Raw genomic sequence first — 27,997 nt, 5'->3', positions numbered from 1 at the left:
ATTCCTAATTTTGGTTTCTTAAGAAAATTAAGAAGGAAGTAACTTGGCTGAAAGAATTTATGTACAAAGTTTTGCCTTCCTAACTCTTGTTGATTGAAAGGTTTCTTCTTACATCACCTCAAAAAGCAGTCTTGCACTAAGTTTGTTTTTGTACTGTCTCAATGAAATCTGTATTAGATTTAACAAAAATTAATCTTTCAAAAAATCTTGACAGGCTGAAATCTGCTAGAGACGTTGTATCAAGAACAGGCCATTCCTTGGCTCTTGGCTGTCTCCATCGTTATGTTGGTGGAATAGGTTCTGGGCAGCACTTGAAAACCAGTGTCAGCATTCTGTTAGCACTGGCACAAGATGGAACATCTCCTGAAGTTCAGGTAAAAGAAATATATAATACCCAGCTCAGTTTAAAGTGTATATGCTTTGTCATGTCTTCTATATGTGTTTGGATGTTTAACAATGTCATAAAAAGGCATTGCTATAAAAAAAAGCAGTAAATTCTATAAACTCGTTAAAAGGAAGAAAAGTTTTATGATCATAAGCAAGCAATAACCATACTAGCTCTTTGGTAAACTGTCTGAAAATATTTGTGTCTCTCAACACTATTTGAAGCAGATACTGGGCGCAATCAGCCATTTATTACATTTATATTCAATCTTTCCTCTAAGTGGCGTACATATTTCTTATGCCCCTATCCCTTATTTTTATCAGAACAAATCTGTGAGGTGGGAGAGCTTTCTAATTGCCTGAATTGTGGGTTGGTATATGATTAAAAGTATATGACTAAACAATTCATTCTTCTTCCAGACATGGTCACTTCATTCACTTGCTTTAATAGTGGATTCCAGTGGACCAATGTACCGTGGATATGTGGAGCCCACTCTGTCTTTGGTTCTCACATTACTTCTGACTGTGCCTCCATCACATACGGAAGTCCACCAATGTTTGGGTCGATGTCTAGGAGCTATAATAACAACGGTTGGTCCTGAGCTGCAAGGTTAATATCAAAAGCAATAAATATGAATATTGCAGTCCTCCGTTCAGTTACATGCATGTTATATTGCAAATGCTTTTCAGTGAGAGACAGGATTGCTGTTTTAAAGTGGTTTTCATTGATTTTTCGTTAAACTTCCAAATAAATGCTTAGGATTGCAGCCTTAGTCCTGCTGCAATCTCTTTTTATTTTATGTCTTTTACCTAAGATCATTCCATTACAAATACCTAGGGGGCCATCTACGCAGCACCGCTTTCAATGTTCACTCCGTCGTAACTGCGCAGCATTGCAGCTGCGATTAGCTTCTCCTGCAGCACATGCGCCGTTTATTGTGGACTTCTTCAACGGAAAAATCCACTGTGCCCTGACACATGACAGTTAAAGTGAAGTAAACTGCAGCAGTCATGCTGCACTTTTTTTTTTACCAATATATTTAAATGCACAGCCACGTGAGGATGGGGGTACAACACTTGGGGTTTTAGTGGCTGTTTTGTATTTTAGGGGTTCTTTTGTGTCTGTCTGTTCCTCTTTGGTAAAATGTGGGTAGTCTGCTCCTTCATTACCATGCCAACTGTTTGTACACAATCACAGCAGCAGTCCTCTAGTCCCACACTATCGCGATGGTTTGCACATGCGAAGGGGCGTGCCTACCCACCATTCAAAAATAGATCCCTCTGAGCTTCGGGTGCAGCTCTCTCTTACTGCGCAGCTGCAGAGGAACAGGGAGGAATGGGAAGGAGCAACAGGGCATCACAGAGTGACAGAATCACTAAGTACGCCTACCCCATGCCCATTGCAAACTGCGAAATCAGTTTGAGGAAGGGACAGACAGTTCAGCAACTGCGGTAAACCCGCAAGCTAAAATAATCACAGAAAAATGCCTCTGTGGAAATCCACATTTTCCCTGTGAGAACTGCGGTTTGGCTGCCAAGTGGCAACTGCGTCATATGTTCCAAGGTTCTCAGATCGCAGCAGCCACAGAGTAAATAGCTCATATAGATGGGGCCTAACTCAAATAGTATTTTATTGAATAGGGAATACTGATAGTTCTTTAACTGGTCTTTTCTGAAGTGTTAATGTTTGTGGATTATTGTAGAATCTTCTTTATACGAACCACATTTAGCACATGGAACTGCTAAACTGGTCCTTGAGTATAGTAATGGACTGGATGAGGGCCAACAAGCTGAGGTTCAGACCAGAGAACTTGAAAGTGCTGTTAGTAGGTGGCTCATCTTGCTGTGTGAGTGTTGTGTATCTACGATAGGGTTGCATTCCCTCTGAAGAAGGTTTGCAGTTGGACAGTGCTCCTTGAATCATCTCTGTCACTGGAGATGCAGATGAGCCTGGTCTCCGTGATCCATGCTGTAGTAACCTCCAAGTTGGACTCCTGTAGTGCGTTATATTTGGGGATGCTTCTGTAATGCTTTGGAAACTGCAGTTAGATCAGAATATGGCTGCTAGCTAGCTGGGACCGGACATTATGAGTATATTACATCAGTGCGGCTTCAACTGCACTTGCTCGTGGTCTGCTTCTGGCCCCAATTCAAAGTGCTGGTCTTGACCTTTCATGCCCTTCAAAACTTAGGGTCAGAACACCTGAAGGAATCACCTAACTCCACAAGTGCCTCTCCAGACTTCGATATCCTTATTGGAGGCCCTTATTGGAGGCAGTGGTGTCTTCTGGGGGGGAGGGCCTTTTCAGTGGTGGCAACCTGGCTGTGGAATGCCCTCTCCAGGGAGGCTCACCTGGAGAGGGCAGGTGTCTTTCTGGTGTGAGGCAGGGACCTTCTTATTTTCCCAGGCTTCTAAACTTTGGTCATGGCATCATGTAGCTTCATTTCAATGTAGTCATATCTGAGTAGTCCAAATGTTCATTTGAACTTTGGTTGACCCTCAGGACATGGATAAATGAGATTGTACTGCAGATGTGTAAAAGTTGGCTGCTTTTTAAAATTATGGCAGATTGCTTCATTATGTGAGACATTTGATTGTCATTGCAAATATATATGGGATATTCTCCCACATATTTGTCTGGTTCCTTTCTGAGTAGCTGGTAGATGAATTGTGAGAGACCCAGGTAACTCAGATCGGTTTACAATAAAGGATGGAGAAGGGCATTAAACTGTGCCGTAGAAGCTATAGTCCTTATATGTAAATTAAACTTTGAGAACCTTTTTCGGGTTTGTGACAGGATATAAATTTAATACATCTGTGAAATCATGACTGAAAGAAAAATGCATAGATGTTTCAGATGTTGACTGAATAATGTTAATTTAATTAGGTAATGGAGCAACCATTTCTACCATCCGCTCCTCATGTCTGGTGGGGTGTGCAATTACACAAGATCATTCAGACTCTCTTGTTCAGGCAGCTGCCATTTCCTGCCTCCAACAGCTTCACATGTTTGCACCACGGCATGTTAACCTTTCCAGTCTTGTTCCCAGTCTTTGCGTGAGTATAAACGAATCAGTCCTTTATTCAGTCAGTAAACATAATAAGTATTTGATAATCTGGAGTGGGGCGGGGGAGGGGAATGCAGTTTGTCCAGTTATTTTGGGCAGTTGTATTTTATTCAGTTCTCCATCTGACACCATTTTGAAGTTCACCTATCCTTACTACTTTCTTAAGAAGACCTTCACATTTCTCCCCTTTTTTCTGAGCGGCTGTGGCTTCTTAAGCCAGAGTCCAGGCAGATAAGCACTTTGTCATCTTTAAGATGTCTCAGCCTAGGTTACTTGTGTATAGTGTGTCTGGCAGGAGGGACAAGGCAGAACGAGGAAATTCTCTACCTTCATGGACATCTCCATATCTGTATCAAAAAGTTCTGAGCTCTGATGGGTCCTTGTCTTCCAACAACATATTAGTATGGCTCATAGTGTCCCATGACACTGTCATGACACCTGGTTAATGCAATGGAGAGAAAAAAGAAGGGGCAGTTAGTTACTTGACAATCACTACTTGCCCTAGGCCAGCCTTCCCCAACCTGGCACCCTCCAGATGTGTTGGACTACAGCTACCAATATCCCCTAGGCCAGCTATGCTGGTTGGGGGATGGTGGGAGTTGTAGCCAAACACATCTGGAGAGCACCAGGTTGGGAACGGCTCCCCCAGGCATACAGGAGAATGGCATCTTGTACCTATGTAATCAGATAGCCATATTATATACAGACTTCTTTGATGAATTGCAATTTTTTATCTTTAATTGTATTGGGGAAACATTATGGATGGCAGTTTGATAATATTTCAATATGTACACACTTTAGATATCAATGAAGAATAGACTGAGGGAGCAATCCTATGGCCACTAGACAGGATATGCCGTTTTCCGGGAACCGACCTCGGAGGCTGTGCTCCGAGGTCAGTTCCCAGAGAACCGACCTCCCCGCACTTTCACGCTGCCTCAGAGGCAGTGCGGAACAGCCCCATCCTCCGCGATTGCAAGGGGAGTGCAAAGCGGCCTGAACGGAGCGTGGCTGGAGGCATTCCGGGGCAGGGAGGACAGAACTGCCTGTACGACACATCCTATGTGTCGTACAGCAGCCTCCCTCCCTGCTCTGTCCTCCCACAGCTAGACAGCTGTAATCAGCTGTCTAGCCGAAAAAGCAGGGCAGGAGGAGTGCAGAGGGACTGATCCCCTCCGTACTTCCCTTGCCCTGCTTTAGATAGGCAGTCACCTCCGAGTTCAGAGGTGGCCGCCTATTTTGATAGGATTGTGCCCTTAGCATAGTATCCAATGGCGTCATTCGGCAAACCCAAATAGCATTGGCAGAGCTCCGCCAAATCTTTCCATTACAAGCAGTTGCGTGTTACGTAAATGGTTGCACAAGTGTAATGCACAACTGGATGCATAATGAGTTGTGCAAGTATAATGCACAACCAGAATGCTCAGCTGCTTGTGTGACCACGCATGTGCAAATGTAACTTTAGATGAATTCTTCTCTTGCACATAGTTCAGAACCTAGTTTCCACTAGTGCAACATCATTTGTGCCAGCAGAAAGACACAGTTGGGTATAGCCCTTAGTATTATGTACTCATAAATTGTTCATGAATAGTAATTTCCATTCTTACCTCATGCTAAAATGAGAAAAGCAAATATGTTTTCAATGCAACTTTTAGTAAACTGGCAGCTGTTCTAAAGACAGCGTTGTTCTCTCTCAAGGGAAAAATGTACTACTCTGTGTACAATTACCTTCTGTGAAGAAAAACCATGAGTCTGCTAAATTATCTGGAAGAAAAAATATTTAGATGTTAGGGAGAGAGTATTTGGAACACATACATGTGGCCTTGAAACTACTTCAGGCTAACTGAGAAGGATATGTTTTTATTTTCAATCCACATTGTTTAGACTTTGCTAAACCTGTTTTGGCAACTGTATTAATAAAGTAACAGCATACTTTGAATGAATTCTGCCAAAGATATATGGATGGACACATTCATCCCTCCAGTGAAAGAATTTTTTATTAGAGCTCAGGCCATAGTGTTTTGTATAGTCTACTCACGAAGACAGAAAGTTGAAACGCAATTGGCCCATTTGTAGTTTTTAAAAGTTATATATGTGTGTGTGTGTGTATTTACATATTGTCATATGTGTCCTTTTATATTATAACATTTTAACATCACAGGTTTTATGTTTTACAGTTCTGTTTTTATTTTGTATATTGTGACACATGTTTTGGATACAGTGTTCTTAATGTTTGCACTTTCTAACATTAAACTAATTTAATTGTGTATATTTTGTACTTTAACTGTCAATTGTATATATTGTTGAGGACTGTTGGTGCTTTGTTGTCATCATCTTTGTTCTTTTGGTTTTCCCCACAAGGTTTCACCTGTGGGAACACAATGGCTAATGGTATTGAGATGTTCAGCTATACAGATGAACAGATAGTGTCACTGTTTGATGCTCCTTCTTTCTTTTCAAATAGTACAAATATTCAGAATGATAAAACTAATTGGAACAAATACAAGCATCTGAAAGAGAAATGCATGAAATGCATGAGCCCTCATGCAGGGGCCCTTGGAGATTATTGCAGGAATCAAAGAATTCCTTGGGGCCTCAGAATATTGAAAGCCCATGGGATGTTTCCCCATCATGAAAAGTTCAGAGATAGATGGTATGCCATCTTCAAACAATGTTATTTGAATCTGATGGTCCTCCTCATAGAAACAGCTAAGGAGGAGGTAAGGAAAGTAAACATTGAGATAAAGAACCTGGGGGTTGGACTCGATGGCCTTGTAGGCCCCTTCCAACCCTACTATTCTATGATTCTATGATTCTAACCTCAAAGAATCCATGAAAAAGAACTTAAGAGAGGGGGCATTCCAGCAGAAAACTAATGAAGAGGATAAGGATGTAGACAGACAATTTCAGGAACTGAAAGAGATTAAATACTGAAAATTTCAGAGGGGCTTTAAGGATTACCAACAAAACAAGGTCTATAATTAGAAAAAATCCAAACCTGAATTTAAACATCAGAAAATCATCTTTCACTAGTGATCCAGAGGAGGGTCAGTCAGATGAGAATGGCAGTCATGGCTGGCACTGTATGTTCAGTTCCTCCTTGGAGCCTTCTACCTTTCGAGCTGAAAGATCTTTATTAGCAACCAGTTGGGGGAGAGAGTACAGGAAAAGAAACAGACGAAGAGAAAGCAGGGAAACACACCAGAAAAAATACTGAAAACCAACTTGTCATCTAGCACTTTCAGTGATGTTGAACTGAGAGTTTTGAAAAAATATTTTTATTTTGTTTCCACATCAAGGTAAATCCATGATTGAGTTACAGCAGCTATTTAGAAAGATTAGGATAGCTGATTTCTTTAAAGACAAGGATGCATCACAATAGGAGGAGCGTCGGAAATTCAAACCTAAATTCATGTTCAAGCCTCCCTCTAGCAATAGTAGAGTACAAGTCTTTGAGGAATTAATTCTCGATGAAGTAACAGAGATTAATAAGAAGAATATGAGGGACTGGCACAATTTACATAGACAAGAGACCACAGTCTTAACCCATTTGAGAAGGAGGGAGGATGTAGTTTTCAAGCCACCTGACAAAGGGGATGCAGTCATCATCATTAGGGAGAGAGCATTTACCATAAAGGTTTGAAAGTGCTTATGTTTGAAAAACTTACTTAGGGTTGCCATATAAACTGTGGTCTGTATTCAAGAGCAGAAGCCCTTCATAACATGTCATGTGAACTTCAGCTGCTTGTAGTTCTGATCATTAGTTTCTTCAAAAGCTGTAATACTACTGCCCCTGGCAACTGGTAACATCATCTAAATCATATGACAGTAAAACATTGTCTCCTCTGGAATCTGATCTTATGCCCTTATCCTTTTGCAGTTATAAATCCTAGTAATTTTTAGCTTTCTTTTTGATCCATATGTTGTTAAAAATGTGTGCTTAAGTCTTTCAAAAGTACTTGGTATCCATCCAACAGATACTGTCAAAACCATTTAATTAAAAAAAGAGGACGATGCCAGGTAAAAAAGGAACACTTCTTTACATCTGGCTACTGATGAAGCAGTGCTTAAACTGGTTCTTAAAATACGGTGTTCTGTAGGTACTGACTGAATAGTAATCATTATAAAATCTTAGGATTTTTTGAAGTTTGGTTCAAAACCACAGCTCTAAACAACTTTCAATTCAAATTTCTGAAAGACTATAAACGTTGACTTAAATCCAGCCAACATGAAGTACTGTGAAATCCCATTGGTTTCAGTGTGGGAATTAAGCACCCTAAGGCTCACTTCAGACATAACAGGAAACCATGGTTTCCCATTATGTGAAAGAGCCTCATTTCCCCTTCCCCTCGTGCACTCCCCCTTTGGCTGTTTTGTGCACCCATGGAGGAGATGGAAAGTTTCCACATTCAGTTGTAAACTATGGGTAGTGGGAACAAGGAAGTATACGAAACTATGTCTGTATCTTGTTTTCTTCCCTGACTAACCATAGTTGGAACAAACTGTAGTTTGCATCACAGGGAAGTGTGATTAGTTCAAAAGCAGATCCTTTTGATCTTCTCCTCCTAGTATATGGAAGGAGGGGAGAATGGGAAGCCTAAATGTGCACAATTTGTGTGGATTGCTCCCACTTTTGTTAAGGTTAATTTCAATTGTATTAATAGAAAATAATTTGTTTTGAACATTTAGATTCCTATATGCTGGCAGAAGTACTAGTTGCTCTGGAAATATCATGCGTTGGTTGGTCAAGTCTGAATCCTGTAGCTCAATGCTTTCCTTAACTTACTAGAATGCACATAGATGCATACACATGCATACCTATTTGGCCCTGTTTTGGCAGGAATGTGCATGTCATGGATTTATTTTTCTTCATATGTAAATCTGTGCCTCTTTCTTAATTGCTAATATAATCATAAGTTGAGCAGCTGATTGCCATTAATCAGCAGTAGCAATGGGTTTCTTTAAAGTGACACAGCAATTTTGATTCCTTGTTTATGATTATAGGTTCACTTGTGCAGCTCCCACCTCCTGCTCCGTCGGGCTGCAGTAGCGTGTTTGAGGCAGCTTGCTCAGAGAGAAGCAGCCGAAGTATGTGAATATGCCATGAGCTTAGCAAAAAATGCTGGTGACAAAGAAAATAATGGCATGAGTAAGTTTTGCTTGTCTGTGTTCTTTCTAAAACACAAACCAAAAATAACCAAATTGTCAACTTCTTATATGTAGTTCCCCCTTTTTGTCTTTTTCATATTTTCACCTACATTTTCCCTGATTTCATAAACGATGAAATGAACATTCTCTCCTTCCTGGTTTTAAAGGAGTGACTTTTGTCAGTTGTTGTCCCTTGCTTGGCTGTGGAAGGGACCACCCTTGAGCAAACAATTTGCGTATACAACAGTCATGATTCTCAGGTTTGATTAGATTCACCCCTTGTTAACTTTTCCTCTCATGAGTCCTTTCCCTTTCCTCCTTTTGTTATTTCTCAGTCTTTGACATTTAGATTGTAAACTCCTTGAGGGAGGGAGTGCTCTTTTTTACTCGTTACTCTGTAAAATGCCTTGCATGTTGATAGCGCCATATAGAAAGAAAAACTGGGAGCTTTGTACAGCCGGGGTTTAGTTAATTGGAACTCTGCTCAGAGTTCTGTTACGTTTGTGTTTCATGTGGCTGGGACTATATTTTTTTTACAATTCACATCACACAATTGATCTTCCACTACACTGGAGATACTCTTGTCCAGCATTCCCCAACAGGGTGCCCTCTGGATCTTTTGGCCTACAACTCCCGTCAGTCCCAGCCAGCATGGCCAATGGTCAGGGATGGTGGAAGTTGTAGTCCCAAATATCTGCAGGGTACCAGGTTGGGAAAAGCTGCTCTAGTTAGAGTGGTAATATTAGTTTTAGTTCAGGGGGAGGTTGTCTATAATCCAAAGTCACTCAATACCGTATACTTTTGGGCAGAGAAATTGTATCTTTAAGAGTGCTCCGACTTCGGAGTCTCCAATGTATCTTAAACCCTGCTAGGCTCCTGATCTAGCATGAGTTGACCTCTTTCCCTCTCATTGTTCCAAAGCTAGTGTAAATTACCCTCTGTGATAGGGGTGTGTTTGGGGACTAGGAGGGTGGAGAGATCACCCCCTCAGAGCTCCAACATCAGGGACGTAAGTGATGCAGAATTCTCTGCAGGAACTGAGAGTGGAGTCCAAAGTTGGGACCTCTCTGTCCACTCTAAGAGGAGGATTGGATACCCTCCTGGGGCCATAGGATTGAAACCTAAATTACTAATATCTTTTCCATGGATGGTTACATTTGGCAGTAGGTTGCTGCTCCCAATTAAATGTTGCATTTACTGTTGCATTTTACTGCTGGAGATTATTTCACAAACAGCTAGACTGATGCACTTGTGTTAGCTATTTGGATTGCATGGAGCTAAAGATTTACTAGAAAAATCTCATATATTGGCCGTTTGAAGAAATTAATGCATATTGCTAATGTAAAATATCTTTGCTGTTTGTTTTGCAGATATTAATTCTTTTGCTCCAGGACTGGGCTCCCGAAGGGATATTCATGGACGACATCAGGGAATTAATATCACAGAGACTGGACTTGAGGGAGTTCTTTTTGGGATGTTAGATCGGGAGACTGATCGGAAATTGTGCTCTGATATTCATGATACCTTGGGACATATGCTTTCATCTCTGGCAGTGGATAAACTCTCTCACTGGCTAATGTTATGTAAGGATGTCCTTGCAGCATCCAGTGGTAAGTATTTGAAAATGACCATGTAAGTTGACTAAGGAAATATTACCTAGCTTGTTGGCTCTTATTCTGCCCATAGAAGCTTTTTATTTAGAAGACCATTTCTTTTCATTTTGCATGCTGCTGTGTCTTGAAGGACAGACAATATCCTATACTATAAAATATCAAAATATTAAATACGGTACATTAAAGTATCCTTCTTCCTGATTACCCTCAGACAACAAATGTAAGCAATAAAAAAGCTTTGAAAGATGCTTGGGCTTTAGTTGAATTTTTAGAGAAATGAAATCCCTTAAGTGTGGAGCAACGGTTAACATGTCCCTGCATGGCCATATCACAAAAAGTATTTTTATGATAGTTTTCTTGATTAATCTTGCGTTGGGACATAGGAGATGAAGTAATTTGTAAAACTGTTGCTGAAATTCCTAAGGTACTTCCTCCTATGTTTTGAATTATAGCCACCTGATCATTTGCAACCCTTTTTAATTGAAAGCTTCTATATAGAACTAGATGCATAGTAATCCAGCTGAGGCCTAATCCATCTGGAATGATTCATTCTTAGAAACTGCATTTTCTGGGTTATAAAGTTCAGCCTATAAATTTTATTTGGGTACTGATTTGTGTTTTCCACTAATACACAGAAGCATCATAACTTTAGTGGAGTCTTAGACCTATTTAGAAACTCAATGCTATAACATTTCATTGGTAGCTTAGGAGGTGCTTGGTATGTTGATAAAACTGTCTTTGGAAGATTATTTATGAAGTACTAAAATGCGTATGAAACTTCTCGAAGTCAGTGATCTGTGGATTTCAATTTCTTCTGGGAACATTTCTCCTTGGAGCTGGAGTGTGAATTGAGCTATTGAGTTCTCCTGAATTTTGTTACCTTATGTAACATAGTGCTATGGAATTATTCTGTATTCCTCTCTAAGTTTTTCTGTTTTCTGTTAAAAAAGAGGGGGAGGGAGAAACAGATTTACTTATAAATAAATACAAATAATGTAGAGGCCTTCTAATGGATAATATTTTAATGCTAATCTTGCTATTTTATTGCTGGTCTTGCTGCTATTTGTTTTATTGATGCTCCTTTTACTGCTGTTTTACTTGATTCTATTATTGTATAGCTTTTAATTGATTTAGCTCTTGTTCTAAGATGCCTTCGAGGTTGTTTCACTGAAAGTTGGGTAAGAAATGTTTTAAATTAATTAATCCCTTATTATTTTGCAGACATGACCACGACAGCTCCCTTGGGAGGCGAAAAAGATGAAGACTCAGAGAAGAAAGATGAAATGGATGACGATACAATGTTTACCACATTGGGCGAAGAAGACAAATCAAAGCCTTCTGTGGCGCCTCGTTGGGCTACTCGAGTCTTTGCTGCTGATTGCCTGTGTCGAATTATCATGCTCTGTGAAAATGCAAACAAAGCCCACTTTGATCTAGCTCTGGCTCGTTCTGCCAAACTAAGAAACCCTAAAAGTAAGGAGAACAGGCTTCTTTCTTTGCTTTTATTTGCTCTCTAACGTGACATCTGAAATAATTTTTATAAGGATTTAGTTAGAAGTTCACAATTATTGCTAATTTGAACCTCCAAGTTCAGAGGCAGTATGCCTCTGAATACCTGTTCCTGGGCAGTAGAGGGCAAGACACTGGAGCACAAGCAAAGGGGTTGACTGTTGCCTTCAGACCCAGATTGAGGCTTTCCATAAGCATCGGGCTGGCTACTGTTGGAAATTATGAAGTCTAATACTAGGGAAAGTGGAAGGCAAAAGGAAGAGGGGCCGACCAAGGGCAAGTTGGATGGATGATATTCTGGAGGTGACGGATGCGACCTTCGGGGAGCTGGGGGTGGCGATGGCCGACAGGAAGCTCTGGCATGGGCTGGTCCATGAAGTCACGAAGAGTCGGAAGCGACTGACCGAATAAACAACAACAACAAAATTCTTACAAGTTAGACAAAATATATAATTTAAAAGAATTCCCAAATATTTCTGTGATACATCCAAATCCTAAAAAGTGAAACACTTTTAAAGATTTGGATGAAATGATATTGAATATGTTTATTAGTCATTTTGAAGATTGCATGTTAAAATGGGGCAAACCACCGGGTTGTATCAAATGGTAGCTCTTCCTTAATGGAAAGCACTTTTGCTCACACAGGTCAGGGCGCCTGATATTCGTCAATTTCCCCAACCCATGTAACCCACCCACCCCATCCCCTCCCCAAAAGCTGCTCCTGAGGGTTGTGGTACTCTCTGGAATAGAATGGGGAATAGTGCATGGTACAGAGGAGGGACTGCCGAAAATGGGATGCCCTGATTTGCATGAGTGGAAGCACTTTCCACTAAGGCAAAGCCGCCATTGTATACAACTCATGGACTTCTCATGCTGATGAAGTGTTTCAGAACTCAATAGAAAATTGTCATTTGATCAGCAAGAAACCTATGCAGATTCAATGCAACACTGACCTAAACTAAAAAAAAAAAAGTTAAATGCAGCTAAAGTCACAATTTTACAGAAATCTGACATTGCTCATCCTTCTCTCCATCTTGCACTCTTTCAATAGTTCTGTTTTATAGTCTGAATCAAGCTTTTGTTTCCAGAGTACGGTGGGTGAATTGCTCCTTTAATCCAAAATAACCAATAGCTGAACCTTAGAAGTGATCACATGCTCTGTTGTGAAGAATAGGCGTTCTGAGCTTGCTAAGTACAATTTAGATTTTCTGTGGTCATGAGCAGAACGCTATGATTTTATTTTATTTTTAAATTCCTGTCTTAAGGAGGATAGTTTACCTATGAGAGGTCTTTGCTTTTAAGTCAGTACTTTGGCTTGGTTTTTCTTTTTATTTGCTTTGCTGACACTGTATCAGATGTGCATGTTATAATGTAGCTTCTCTGGGTGAAAGGTGTGTGTGTTTGGCAACCACGCATTTACAGATGACTTTTGAAGTAATGTGCGCTTTTTCTTGCTTCTATTTTCAGATGACCTTCTAGTGCTTCACCTCTCTGATCTTATCCGTATGGCATTTATGGCTGCAACTGACCACAGCAACCAGTTGCGAATGGCTGGTCTCCAAGCACTTGAAGACATTATCAAGAAATTTGCAGCAGTTCCTGAACCAGAGTTTCCAGGCCATGTGATTCTAGAGCAATATCAGGCTAATGTAAGATAATCTTTGTGTTTATGCTATTTATCAATTGTGAAATGATATACATCCCAGATTAGTGTCATCTTGCTTGTGTCAGAGATTTGAAGTGCATACCGTGGTGATGTTTGGAACAGATGTTCTATATGCATAAATGGAGCTCTCACAGAGTTGTGGTCTAGGCTCATTTTATGTGAGGATTTACTGGAAGATCGGCTATTCCGCCCACAGATCTTAGGGTGCTCCCAGATGAAGGGCTCCTAGCAGTAGCAACAAAATACATTGTGAAGCTATTCCATCTTTTCCTCCTTAACGGATTTTTCGTGAAAAGAAGAAAGACAGAAGAAGTGATGGAAGAACACCAGAGGGTCCAGGTGGAAAACAACATCATCTGGATACACACACCCTATAAAATTCAGTGAATGAGGCAGGGCTGATTGCACAATAGAAATCTTGTCTGCAGGGGCAATTGCAAAAGAAAAGTCTTCCTCCATTTAACTATTCCAGCATTGTAAAGCCCAAATAGAAAAGTTTAAATATAGTTCTGGAGCTGTGCCAATCAGTGCTGCTTAGCTCATTCCATCAAGGCAGCAGCTCCTTCTTTAATCTCTTCAGCCTGCCAAGTCAGACCTGGAAGGTTCTGGAGGTTGGAAGGGTTAGCAGTGGTTAGGTCCACTCACATGTTGTCAGCCGCTGTTTTCCCTTTTCCATGATTAATAATATTAGCACAATCAAAATTATTTGGAATAACAATTTCAATATGAAACATATGCTTTCTTTGTAGATACATTTGCTCCTAAAATGAGATGTCCTTTCCCAGAAGAAATGAGACCAACAGTGCACACGCACACACACACGCACACACACTCTGCATACTAGCTACAAAGGTTGATTAATTCAAAATGTTTGAATTCTCATTTCAAGAGCCAGGGAGTGGTTCTGTCACATTCTTTCTTTCTTTCTTAGGTTGGAGCTGCTTTAAGGCCAGCTTTCTCACAGGATACCCCTTCAGATATAACTGCAAAAGCTTGCCAGGTACAAAGAAAAGCATTGTTGCAATTGCTTTTAGAAAATAAGATGTGCAAGTGAGAGAGAAATTAATAGCAACCACAATTTCCAGTTTGAGCATCATATAATGTGACTCTATTAGAGATAATTCTAAAAATATATAGTATATATTTTGTTCATCTAATACTGCATTTTTCTTTGGGCATCATATTGAGAAACCATCTCATTTACTTGAAACTTCCTTGACCATATTTATTTCTTTGTCACATTTGTATTTCAGCCTGCCTCAAAGGCAACATACATGGGAATTTCCCCATTTTATTCTTACAACATCTCTGTGACATGAGCTAGGCTCAAACTCACCCTGTGAACTTTATGGCTGGGTGGAGATTTGAACCAGGTCCAAGACTGACATGCTACTGGATCTACCATGCTGGTTCTCAGTATGTATGGCTGTATGCTTTCTTAAAAGGAAAGCTGATTATTATTATTTTGATTTTTAGGTGTGCAGCACCTGGATAGGAAGTGGAGTGGTAAGTGACCTTAACGATCTTCGCCGTGTTCACAACCTCCTTGTCTCTTCTCTGGACAAAGTGCAAACAGGAAAGGGGTCTTCCAGCCAGCTTTATAGGGAGAGTGCCACTACTATGGAAAAGCTGGCAGTACTTAAAGCTTGGGCTGAGGTAAATGTTTAGGAATAATAATATACCAGTACAGTAATTACTCATTCTAGTTTTTTTGTGGATTGAAGAATGCATTATATATGAATATGCTGTATGATTCATCTGCTACATACATATGTTTCATTGCATAAAAAACAGACAATAATTTGTAAGTTAACAGAAAGCAGTAAGCTGGGCTGCTGCTGTATGCAAATGTTCCCGTAACATTATTTGGATTTTAAATGCAAGATTATATATCTTGAGGTTATTTTGAAAAAAGCAAGTAAATCATCAGCACCTCATCTCCATAGTGAAGTATTTCTCACTGTGGTATTTCTATCTCTGAACTAAAGCAAACCATTTTTCTGGAGACATCTTATTACTATTTTACATCCTGTCTAAATCACTACTTCTTACTCTTACATGTCTAATGCAGCAGTTTGGAAAGCATAATTTATTTCACGGTTAGTGAGTTTTTAAAAGAAATAGCAAAAAAATTCTTCTGCATAAAATAGTTAATATCTTAAGGCAATATCCTTTAATAAGGCCATCCATTTTTTACATAGAATTTGAGCTTATACAAAAATAGAATACTTAGGAGCTAGCATGATCCAGTATGCGAAGTAAGACCTGGAGACGACCTATCTCAGATATAGGCTTACTGGCTGGTCCTAAATAAGTCCCTTATTTCAGTCTCCCTTACCTATAAGAAAAACAACAATATCAGCAAAATAATTACCTACTGTAGTGAGGAATGATGTGAGGAGGTTTGTAAAATCGATTTGCAAGTTTTAAAAGATGCTATAGAAAAAATAAATACTCTTAGTACTAGGGAAATATTTCTGATTTTCATAATTATATTTAGACACTTCATTAAAATTATGGTATTCTGTAAAATTTTATTTATTTATTATAATACTTATATACTGCATAATGTAATAAAATCTCTAACATTTTTATAAATATTAAAAATCATTATTTAAAATACACTATTAAAATAATTTCAACTACAAAAACAACCTCAAATAAAACTTTATTTTATTACTTCTAGGGAGCAATCCTGTGGCCGCTAGACACTGGCTAGATGGCCATAGGATATCTAGTTTTCTGGGAACTGACCTTGGAGGCAGCGTGGAACAGCCCCGTGTTCCACGCAAAGAACAAGGAGCGGCCGAAAAGGGGCGTTTCTGGAGGACATTCCGGGGTGGGGAGGGCAGAAATGCCTGTACGACACATCCAATGTGTTGTACAGCAGCCTCCTGCCCTGCTCAGCCCTCCTGCATCTAGACAGCCACAATCAGCTGTCTAGCCAAAAATGCAGGGCAGGAGAAGCATGGAGGGAAAGGTCCCCTCTGTGCTTTTCCTGCCCTGCATTGGATAGGCAGTCGCCTCCGAGTTTGGAGACGGTTGCCTATCTGAATAGGATTGCGCCCTTAATTGTTTATAATAATCAAGAGTTAAGTGTGTATTCTGTTTCTTCACATTAGACAATTAAAAGTGTAGAAAAAGCTTTCTTGATGTTAGGCATAAAACTCAGCATCCAGAGAATATCAACTTGCATTATTTTTTCTTTTTTTAGAAAGAAGTCTCTTGCCCTTATGGCCCTAAAAAAGGCATGACAGTGTGCTGAAGAATTTGCCCGTTCATGACACACAATTTGAGCACACTAAGGGGGGGGGGGTAGTGCAAAGGATGCAAAGGTTTGTCTGTGATTTAATGACGCATGTCTTTTTATGGGTAGGAAGGGATACATTAATGGTCCAGAGAGCATTTGTATTTTCTACACAACTAGTGATATTTTGCATGGATCTTTATCTAAAGGTATATGTAGTAGCTATGAAGATTAAAAAAGAAGCAGAGACTAAACCAAAGAAAGCAGTAAAGAATGGGGGCGATGACGACGATGACGATTATAATACTGAAGATGAGCTGCCCCCGGACAGTTTGATAACACTTGTGCAACCAGAGCTGCCAACTCTTAGCCGCCTCTGGTTAGCTGCACTTAAAGACTATGCTCTTCTGACTTTACCAGCAGAATTTGCAAGTCAGCTACCTCCAGATGGTAAGAAACTACTTTTATTCAGAATTCAATTATTTTTATATATGTGAAATGCAGATAGAATCTTGAAAATTCAAGGGCTATTCACACGGCTGGGAATAGCCCTTACGTTGATAAAGTTGGCCGCCTCTTGCTCACTAACTGTATCCACAGCGTGCAGAGTAACACACCTAATCTGATCAATTTTATTGTATGTTGTACATCGCCCAGAGTGGCTGGGTGACCAGCCAGATGGGTGATTAATAAATTTAATAATATAATAATAATTGAAAAGGCAAACATTTTGTAAGGCTCAGTGTCTTCCATACATGTGCTTTGCTAGCATTTACGATACTTTACAACATTGCAAAAGACACAAGGGCACAATTGCCTGGCATATACCAGAAGTCTAAGTTTCCTTTGTTCAGTAGCACTCTGGCTGGAGGTGGGAGGTGCAGAAAACAGCATCCTCTGACCCTGATTAGGAGCTGTCTGTCCCATGTACATTTGTTACTTGATGAAATGGTGACTGAATATGAGAATGCCATGTGCAGCATTTTGAGTGTACATAATCTTGTGAGGTTTGTCCTCATTTTGCCAGCCCTTGGTCATTGTCTGCACAGGCAAGTTAGCAACAGTCCTAAGATTTATATAATGCCAGCAAACAGATTCCACTTCACACGGCTGGGAGTAGCCCTTACGTTGATAAAGTTGTCAGCTGTCAGACTTGGACACACAATGCCCACCCCGTCTCAGTGAAGCCATGCTGCTGGCACCCCGAAGCATAACCCCTTCCACGGTGCACCAGTGTAGTCCCCTGAGGAAGATCTCTCAGGGGGAGACACAATTAATTTAAATGTGTCCTTGTGGTGGAAGCCTGCAGTACATCTTCAGCCACTAGGGACAGACTTTCCAAACCAGTTTATAGGTTTTGTAGTCCATACAAACTGAAGCCAGGGGAAATTAGTAGGCCAATGGACAGAGACATAAGCCTGCTGTCCCCTCACCATGCTTGGGGCAACCCTGAAGCATGCCCCACAGCAGGGAAGAGAGGGAGCATGCATATAACTCTATCCCTGACCTACTAAATAGCCCTAAACTTTACAGAGCAAAGCCTTCAAGCAACCCTACACAGCTGTCAGAGAGCTGAACACATTGTACCTGGCCCATCTGAATGAAAGGTTCACTGGCACCCCTAGGTAAGGTCCCTGTCAAATGTACCCCTGCCGGATGATTTAAAGAAGCATGTCTTTTATGGGTAGGAATGGATATATTGAGGGAGGGCTCTGCCCACTCCATTCCTGTGAGGGTGGGCGCGCCACCCCACAGCAAGGGGAAGGGAGCAGCCTTATATCTCTGTCCCTCAGCCTACTAATCTCTTCTGGCGTCACACTGTGTGGACTACAAAGCTACATATTGGTTTGGGAAACTGTTTGGACTAGTACAGCCATGTGGCTGAAGATATACTGCAGACTTCAACCCCCTGGACCCATTGGCACATTTAAATTAATTTAAATTAATTGAGGACGCAATCCTACGGGGATAGGTGGCCACCTCTGAACTCAGAGGCAACCGCCTATCCAATGCAGGGCAGGAGAAGCATGGAGGGGATCATTTCCTCTGCACTTCTCCTGCCCTGCATTTGTAGATTGACAGCCGATTTCAGCTATCTAGCTGCGGGAAGGTGGAGCGGGGGAGGAGGCTGCTGGACAACACATAGGATGTGTCGTACTGGCATTTCCACCTTCCACGCCCCGGAGCACCCCGTTTGGGCGGCTCCACACTCCGCTTCTGAGCGCAGGGCACGGGGCCGTTCCACGCTGCCTGCGAGGCAGTGCAGGAGGGGGGAAGGTTGGTTCTCCGGGAGCCAACCTCAGTTCCCGGAAAACCACATATCCTATGGCTGTCTAGCCACTGACTAGCAGCCATAGGATTGTTCCCTAATGCTTTTAAAAAACAAAATAACCCTGAGGTGCACACCTCTAGGATTCCCTTAGTATGCATGCCAAGTTCAGGTGTCTAAGTTTCATGGTTTTGGAATTATGGTGGAGATGGATGGATAGACAGATGCACATCTTTTATTGTTAAAGATTAGATAAATATATTTAAAATGAAAGTGTATTTACAACGCGCTCTGTTCCTTCTACCACCACACCCATGCAATGTCATGTTTGGCTTAACAGGTGGAGCTTTTTACACTCCAGAAACAATTGATACAGCTAGGCTTCATTATCGGAATTCATGGACTCCAATTCTGCATGCAGTTGCACTGTGGCTAAACAGTACAGGATTTAATGCATCTGAAACAACAGAAGATGCATCAGCAGCAGTACCTAATCCACAGAAACGTGCCACATCCATTATGTTAAACCCGGCACCTGGAACACCACCTTCAACCAAACCTTTGCAAGAAATAAACAAAGATAGAATGCATTTAATTTTGGGTAATATCTTGTACTATTATTTCAGAATTTTGTGGTTATACTTCTGTATATTATCGGGTTCAGCTAGCAATATTGCCACTTTAATAGACTCTCGGTTTGTGAGTCCATACCAGAAATGGAGCCATTCTAGCTTTCAAAGATGCCTGAGTCTTTATGTTTTGGTGCTTGAGAATCCTGACTTGCTGAATCTGATGGCTACATTCTTATTATGCAGTCATTGCATGTAAAAACCATTTTAAAAAGTATTTCATATTTGCACAGAAGTTTGCAATAATAGATTGTTTTTATACCCTCTTTACCAATAAACCTTTAGAAGTTGTCTAAAAACTTTAAATACTTTGCTTTTCAGGTGTAAGTATACAGTTCCTCTGTTCTCCTCGACCTGAAGAGCCTGTTGAACATGTTACATCCTGTTTACAAGCACTGCATACTTTACTGGATTCCACTTGTGCTAGAACCCATATTGCAGAGGACCAGGTATAGTTACTGAAGGCTGTAACTGCAAACTGTTAATTTCAGATTCATCTTAGCATGCAGAAAGTTAAACAAACTATTGGAATATTAAACTAATGAAAGTATACATTTATTCTTCATGGTATGGGAAAATATGTGAAATATTAAACAGAGCCAAATCTCAATTTTGTACTTTCAGCTCTCTAACACAATAAAATGCCAACCCAGATGCTCAGAAAAAGGTCAAATAGACTGGATCTATTAAGTAGTTGAGCAAAAACTAATCAAAGTTAAGTTATCTGAGGAAGTTAAGCATATGGGAGTTAAAAATGCTTAAAAATGTTGAATGCTCTGAAAAACATTCAGATATATTTAAGCTGCTGATTAAATGAGATATTAAAGGGGATTATCAGAAAATAGGGTAACAAATTACAAAAGGCTTTATCTGGACTTTCATAGCTTATAACAAACTCACAACTTTAAAAACAATTATTTCTTGATAACAGCTCCTTGGTGTTGAACTTCTGAGTGTGTTGCATCGACTCCTGTTGACCTGCAATCCTCCGTCAGTCCAACTGTTAGTTACAGGCGTTGTGCAGCAGATTGTAAGAGCTGCTCAGGATGATTTGCAAGAAAAAAGGAACACTTTCAGTAAGATATGCATGTTAGCTTTTCATGGAACAATTTTCAGTTTGGAGAAATAATGAAATATATTAAAGTGAAATTTTTATTGTGAAAAAAACTGTCACCTCAGATTATGTGTTGGCTTAATTGACCAAAGGTTGTCCTGATCCATACGTTATGCATTCATTTAGAGTTTGCAAAGTATATCCAGGTAAAATTTCAGGATAAAGACAAGTACCTTTGATAGCATACTTCTGGCTCTGTAGTGTTGAAACATTCCTGCTCATATAGCATTTTTATTTATTCTGAGATTTGTATCCCATCAATTAGCCTAAAACATAGTTCACACGACAGCTACGTGTAATTAAAAAATCAAGTATTACAATTAAAGTAATAGCACAAATTTAAATGAAAAGAAACAATTTTAATACCAGGCTATAATTGTGGCCATTTGCATGGGGTTGAAAGGTAGCTTATTCTTGAGAATAGCTGTGCTGCTCTGTATAATGACTGTCATTCAAAACCAGTTTCCTGGATATAAGATTAGTTACCACATACAGAATATGAGCAAGAGAGCTTAAAATATTGATCTTTTGTTCTCCTTTTACCAGAAGAACATTTTATTGAAGCTGTCTTTCACAGGTAGCTTTGCATGCATGGTTTTTGGCTTATTTTCTCCACGTTTATATTTTTCTCTCTCAGCTCATTTTTTTCACTTTGCAGAGGGAAAATAAGTACAACACGTACTTACAAAGCTAAACTAAGTCGAATAATTGAATATGCACTTATGACATTGGATGATACAAATAAGGCAAAATATACTAATGCCTGTATTTTATTTCTTGCAGTTTTAAAAGGGAACATACTAATATTCATATTAATACCTCACTTGTTTTGCCTACTAGCATAAGCATTCTGCCAGGTTTGATCTTGCCTTCTCCACCATTTCTAAAAATAAAAATAAACAATCTTATAAAGTCATTGAATATTAATAAGTCTACATTTTAATCAATGGTATTATAGTTAAAACACTATGTGGCCATATTTATACTTCTAGTTTTTATTTTGCACTATTTCATAGCCTTTTCTATATTGTCTGTATTGGATTTCATATGATTGTATTTTTATATATATGCTGTCTTTTATGTTTGTTGTAGATGAAGAAGATGTAAAGGAAAAAGATGCAAGCACTATGTTGGGTGAAGGAGGAGAAAGTGGGGGTCTTGTGCCAGGAAAATCCCTTGTATTTGCTGCCATGGAACTGCTAATGTTTATCCTAGTACGACACATGCCACATCTGAGCACAAAAATGTCTGATTCTCCAAGTCATCTCTCCAGTAGAACCCAGCTTCCAGAAGAAAGTGCTCGCCTTGTGGCTGCCACTGTTGCCATTCTGTCTGATCTGCCCACTCTCTGTTCCCCAGCTGGTAGTGTAATAAATCTTTCTTAAGATCAGTGTATTTTGCAGAGAATAAATCCCTGGCAATGAAATGAAAGCATGACAGGTTGAAACCTGCAAAAAATATGGAAAGTATTTGGGGAGGTGGGAGGAGTTTAGAGTAGTGACACAATCAGCAGAAAGTTGCTGATTGACTCTAGTGTTTTCTTATAGAGGGAAGGGGAACTTGCATAGAAATCTAAAGTTTTACCTTAAGCCTCATTTCAATGTTCTTCCATTCTTCTTGGAGGGATCTGGGCAATTTAAGGTAGTTTTAAAAAGATGAATGGGTTCCAGGGATCTGATGACATCAGCACATTTCAAGGCATTAGTTCCTGAAGTGCCCTGTTCTCTTCATTCTTCTGTGCTTCTCATCAGCAGAATTGCACTAGCCACTTTGGCTTCTAACTTCTGCTTACCTGTGTGGGTTGTGTCTTGCCCGCATCCTTTTTTCTTGCTCCTTCCATTTGCCTCTGGTGTTGGGCTGGGTACTTTGTAATGTGCCCCTAGCAGTTAGTTTGAGGTTTTTCTCCAGCCACCTCTTCCCCGCTTCCAACAGTGTTTCTTCTCACTGGAACCTTTCTGGGAGATACTTCCTGGTTATATCAGCATTCATTCTCTCTCAACTGACATCTCACCTATCAGCTTCCAGAGAACCAAGCATTTACCCAAGTGCGCTTCGATTGGGCATGTTTGAAATGTGCACATGCTCGTTTCAATAAACTGAACTCAGAGCTACAGCAGTTGCTTGCCCTTTAAGATACTTTCAGATCACTAAATGATGGTTGATACAGTAGTAGAGGCTTATGTCTAAGTTTTGTAAGAATCTCATTTTTTCATGGTCGTAATTAGGATAGATCACAATTTTGAAGCATCACCTGTAATAGTTTAAAATCAGAAAAGAAGCTCAAACACAGTTCAGTAGCTTTGATGTTCACAGGGAGCTCTGTGCAAGCAAAGGCTATTCTGTTCTCTTCTGTCAGTCAGACAGTGGTGCATGGACAGTGAGCATTCCCCAGCAGAAGAGAACAGGGTAGTGCTTGCTCATGTGGAGCACTGTGCCCCACAGAACTATGGATCATGCCTATTGTGCACCATTTTGTTCTTACAATTATCTGCAATAAAGTATATTTTATGTTTCAGGATGCATGACAATATTGCCCACAGTCCTATTTCTAATAACACAAGTGTTGAGAGATACTGCAATAAAAACAGTGGGAAATCAAGTCCCACTGCCAGTCACTGCAGCACTTCAAGGACTGAAAAACATTGTAACTCTTCCAATGACCATGAATGAAGACATACACAAACAGTGGACAAATCTTATCCGCAGCACCCTAGCCTCAATCTTAGAATACTCTCAGCCAGGTAACCTGTATGCAGTCACTGGAAGTACTTTTTAAAACAAAGCAAAACTAATAGTTCTTTTATGGGAAACAAATGTAATGTTCTTATTTCACTACTATATATATTAGCTCTATAGAATGAAGAGTAAGGAATTAAAGGCACATACCAGGATATCCAGTTCTTTGTACTCATGCTGGTTTGTAGAATTCAGCACTCCCCCTTAATGCCCTAAGCACCCTATATAGGTTGTTGAAAGTATTCATATGCATGTGCAGTTCAGGTCTTTATTATCCAGAGGTGGGGAACTAATTTGACAAAATAAACTAAATTCAATATGTGTTGCATGTGACACTGGAATGGACTTTTCAAAATCTCATCTGGATCAGTAAATCTGAAGACTGCTTTTCAGAAACACTTCAGGATTTATTTTCAATGCAAACCACTTCCATGCTACATTATAGTGTGTGTGTTTTTTGTTTGTTTTTTTACCACGAAAGGATTTGGCTGGAAGAGTTGTCGAGTAAAACATTATATAGCTTTTGAGATCAGAAATGTTGTGTGTGCATTTTCCAGTATCCTTCTACTTGGAAATAGCGCAATTACATTTGCCTATTCCAAACCCTTTTCAGTATAAGCTCTCACACTGTTTCCACTGTGTTTTTTTCTCAGAGCCCTCAAAGCCTATTTTGGATGAAGTAAGCATGCTTACAGCTATTGCACTCTTCCTTTGGTCTGCAAGCACAGAAATAATTGGAGTGCAGTCATTACAGAATGGCTGCATAAACAGATTCAAAATAGCACTGAATTCCTCTGATCCTTGGGTGAGTAGTGTATATATGTGCTCATAATTTCTTATCCAGCATTTGTTCACTTAAACTTCAGATAGTCTAATCTTCTGACTTAATTTATACAACTTAACTTATATACAGCCATAGAGTAACATATGACTGTTACAAAGCTTTCTATTTCGGCTTATGATTCATACTTGGTTAATGCAGAATAAAATTTTAACAAATAGAAAACACTGTCTTACTCCAAAAGTCAGGCATTGACTTTATGCTAGTGATCCTTTCTTATAGGTTGTTAAAAGTAGATGAATAGTACTGGAACTCAAATCGGTAATAAACTGACATTTCATATTTGTGATACTCAGGCTTCTTTGACAAACATTGTTGCATCACCTACCCCGTGCATTGCTGACAGGGAATCATGTTGGCTAGACTGCATCTAGATGATAATGTGCATCCATATCTAATCTTGGTCCCCAGTATTTTGGGCACTGCAAAAATAGCAAAAAGATCCATATATAGAAGTGCATCTCTGTATGTGAATTTCCCTTGCCAGTTTGGGGGCATTTGAGTGAATAAATCAAGTTATCAAATATGCAGCACCTGACTACTATGTACATAGTGCACATGGTATGTTCTCTTTAAAGTGAGTCTGAGTAATCTACTGAGTCCATAATTCTCTCTCCTTTACAGCCATTACACAGAAAATATACAGGAGCAATTATGAAGTGACCTATATCTGGCTTTAGAAATACACTGAGCATACGGTTATATGTCCTAGGCTTTGATGATTTGTCCACTGTGAATGTGTGTCATTTTTTTCTAGAATCAGGTTGTCTATCATCGCTATATGTCAATGGGTTCTAATGGACTGTAGCTTGAATCTGCTCAAAGTGTGAAATACTGTGAAGTTATAATGTAAAAGTGTTCTATCCATGAGTTCAGTTATCTGATAAGAACATTTGTTGTTCTGTCTGTTGTATTAATCTTTATAAACCACCTTGAAATAATTGCTAAAATAGGAGGCTTTTTTTCAAGGTCCATTGCAGTGTGGGAGGTGAGATTTGGGGTGGGGAGCTGGAGAAGGAAGCAGCTGGAGAAGGAAGGGTTAATCCTATGCTGTGACCTCTCTAAAAAAAAGTCCCTCCACCCAGCAATTAGAGGTGTGTCTGTATGTTCTAGGTAGATAAAAAATGTGATATCTCTAAACATAAATAAGTGAAGGCGTTATTATTGCCTGTCTGCTGTACTTTCTTTTCAATGTGGTACTAATGGTATTTCCTTACAATTTGAGTTGCTTTGTTTTCATTTTTCTTTCATGAATCATTATTTCAATACTATTTATACAAGTGTGATAGTTTCACTGAAAATCCTAAACTAACACAACTATGTTCATATATTGTGATTAGGTTCAAGCCAAATGCTACCAGCTTCTACTTTCTGTATTCCAACACACCAATCGTGCCCTCTCAACCCCATATATCCATTCATTAGCACCAATAATGGTTGAGAAACTGAAAAATGTAGAGAAGAACCGCCCAAACAACAAAACAGAACTTTTAGCAATCCAAGAAGGAATTAAAGTTCTTGAAACACTGGTTGCTCTTGGTGAGGAGCAGAATAGTAAGTACCTTGTTTGTTTCCCTGGAACATCAACGCTCAAACTTTACTGGGTACACTAGCATGCTGCAAGATAAGCTGAAATGTGCAATGAAAAATTAATGCTCTAGGATTGATCCATCTGCCACTCTGCCCAACAGTGGGCAGTTCTATATAGCATTGATCCCCTGCTCTCTAAAATATGGGCAGTGACATCCCAAGAGAGAGGAAGGAAGGATGTACTGGAATTTACTGACACAGTCAGTGCTATGCACAGTGGATTTGCAAAAAGAAGTGGTGAGGGTGTTGGACTGGGAGCCAAGAGATCCAGGTTCTAGTCTCCACTTGGCCATGGAAGCTCACTGGGTGACTTTGGGCCAGTCACAGACTCTCAGCCCAACCTATCTGACAGGATTGTTGTTATAAGGATAAAATGAAGAGGAGGAGGATAATGAAAACTACCTTGAGTTCCTTACAAGAGGGGAAAAGATAGGATATACATGCAATAAATAAATAAACAAGAGTGAAGGATGCCTCCAATATTAATGTTTTAAAAGCTGTGCCCCCAGGTTTGGAGCACACTTCCTAGAACATAGTATTTTTACACAGAAAGTAATTGTCGGAAATGATACATTTACATATCCTAATCCATCAATATGTTATGAACACAGAACTCTGATGGGCACATATAACTTTCCTGGAACAAGCCAACTTGCATAAGGCAGGAGCCTCCTGATCTTTTCCAGAGCGCATGTGGGATTCTGGAACAGGGCATCTGCCTGTGGCAAATAAATCTGTGATATTACAGATTACATGCTTTGTGATATGCTATGATAATTCTCCTACCAAAAGTCAAGAGATTCAAATAGTAGATCTGAAAATGCAACTTGTTCTTCTACTGGCTATATATTGCTAAATGCAGTTTTATGCTGTATCTATCCCCATGGTAACAGACTACCTTCGGGAAATACTTATCTGTGCTGGAACTGAGCACAGTGAAGAGATCCTAAAAATAGTTATTCTACTCTCTGCCATTGGCCTTTTGGATTCATATTAGGAAAAAATGAATTGACACCTTTTGAGTTTTCATTTGAATTAGAAAATAAATTAACATTGAAGTTCTGAGTTCACGACCAAATTTAAAATATCTAACTTTAAATATGTTACTGATTTTTAGGAGTCCAGCTGCTTGCTCTTCTCGTTCCCACCCTCATATCTTATTTACTGAATGAAAATGCCTTCTCTTCTGCATCCATGGTATCAAAAGAACTTCATGAGCTTGCCCTCCAAGACCTTACACGCATCGGACCTCTCTATCCTCATGCATTCAAGACGGTGATGGGAGCAGCCCCTGAACTGAAAACACGGCTGGAAACTGCAGTGCGAGCAAGTCAGGCAAGCAAAGCAAAGGCAGCTGCCAGGCAACCACCACCTACAGTACATTCCACTCCAACAATTAAACTCAAAACTAGCTTTTTCTGATTTATTTTTGTTGGAACTAATCATAAAATAGATCACTGAGCAATACATCATTCCTTTTGTGCTGCTATATATAGCACTCTCTGTATTTTTCATTGTTTGTCAGAGGCTATCCTAGATGTGTGTTATGACTTGAAATCTGTGCATTATAAGGGACGTAATATTATCTGTATGTACATAGATTTTTATGAAATGGAATAAGTTCGATCATGCATCTGAGTCGGTGTTAAACTATCTCCTATAACGAAGTGTACTGTGTGGTATTTGATTGCCTTTATTTTTAGAACATTAGAAATGCTGAAGTATGTGATTATGAAAGCGATAGATAGATAGATAGATAGATAGATAGATAGATAGATAGATATTAGGTAAGGTCATTGACGTGTGAGGGAGAGACTAAGAAACCAGTGTTCACTGCTATTTCTCACTGGAAACCTCAGCTGGGTAATGCATTCTTGTAAAAAGAAAAAACACAATTACGTTGAATCTCTCTGATTGGTGGAAGGATGCATCCAAGTGTTGGATTATCTCCTCTCACCATTCAGGAAGGCAGGAAATCACATGATTAGTGATATTTGAAGGATGTCCTGGTCCTGAAGCTCCACCTCCAGTTTCCTTCCCTGCCTTCGCCCAGGTAATTCATTTACTCTTGAAGCTCTTCCTTTTCTACATTCTAAAAAAAAATGTAGTGTACTACAAGTTCAGAATTGAAACCCTTCTGATCATAGAAGAGGCTCTCCACAATAATGAATTCTTGGTCTCA

General features: G+C 39.7%; 1 protein-coding gene across 5 annotated transcripts in view; it reads left to right on the top strand.

The window, feature by feature from the left end:
• Positions 1-27,693, top strand: part of HEATR5B (HEAT repeat containing 5B) — a 63,445-nt gene extending 35,752 nt beyond the window's left edge. For 3 of the 5 annotated variants that reach the window (XM_084828325.1, XM_084828326.1, XM_084828327.1), the window contains 18 exons: positions 215-374; positions 805-994; positions 3,273-3,442; positions 8,458-8,602; positions 9,972-10,211; positions 11,436-11,687; positions 13,191-13,372; positions 14,321-14,389; positions 14,866-15,045; positions 16,846-17,086; positions 19,246-19,506; positions 19,856-19,983; positions 20,466-20,610; positions 21,741-22,010; positions 23,165-23,389; positions 24,038-24,189; positions 25,566-25,779; positions 26,933-27,693. In XM_084828325.1, the coding sequence (XP_084684451.1) occupies positions 215-374; positions 805-994; positions 3,273-3,442; positions 8,458-8,602; positions 9,972-10,211; positions 11,436-11,687; positions 13,191-13,372; positions 14,321-14,389; positions 14,866-15,045; positions 16,846-17,086; positions 19,246-19,506; positions 19,856-19,983; positions 20,466-20,610; positions 21,741-22,010; positions 23,165-23,389; positions 24,038-24,189; positions 25,566-25,779; positions 26,933-27,237 (3,529 nt within the window). In that variant the 3' untranslated portion in view covers positions 27,238-27,693. Of the gene's footprint in view, positions 1-214; positions 375-804; positions 995-3,272; positions 3,443-8,457; positions 8,603-9,971; positions 10,212-11,435; positions 11,688-13,190; positions 13,373-14,320; positions 14,390-14,865; positions 15,046-16,845; positions 17,087-19,245; positions 19,507-19,855; positions 19,984-20,465; positions 20,611-21,740; positions 22,011-23,164; positions 23,390-24,037; positions 24,190-24,849; positions 24,970-25,565; positions 25,780-26,932 lie in introns of those variants that run through there. The other 2 variants (XM_084828329.1, XM_084828330.1) reach the window with 2 other exon arrangements.
• The last annotated feature ends 304 nt before the right edge of the window (positions 27,694-27,997 follow it).

The sequence above is a fragment of the Heloderma suspectum genome, chromosome 1 (assembly GCF_057233095.1).
Source record: "Heloderma suspectum isolate Gila_16-S chromosome 1, 16-S_ref, whole genome shotgun sequence".
Lineage (NCBI taxonomy): Eukaryota > Metazoa > Chordata > Lepidosauria > Squamata > Helodermatidae > Heloderma > Heloderma suspectum.
Note: the sequence above shows the minus strand (reverse complement) of the source record. Positions and strands in the feature narration are given on the sequence as shown.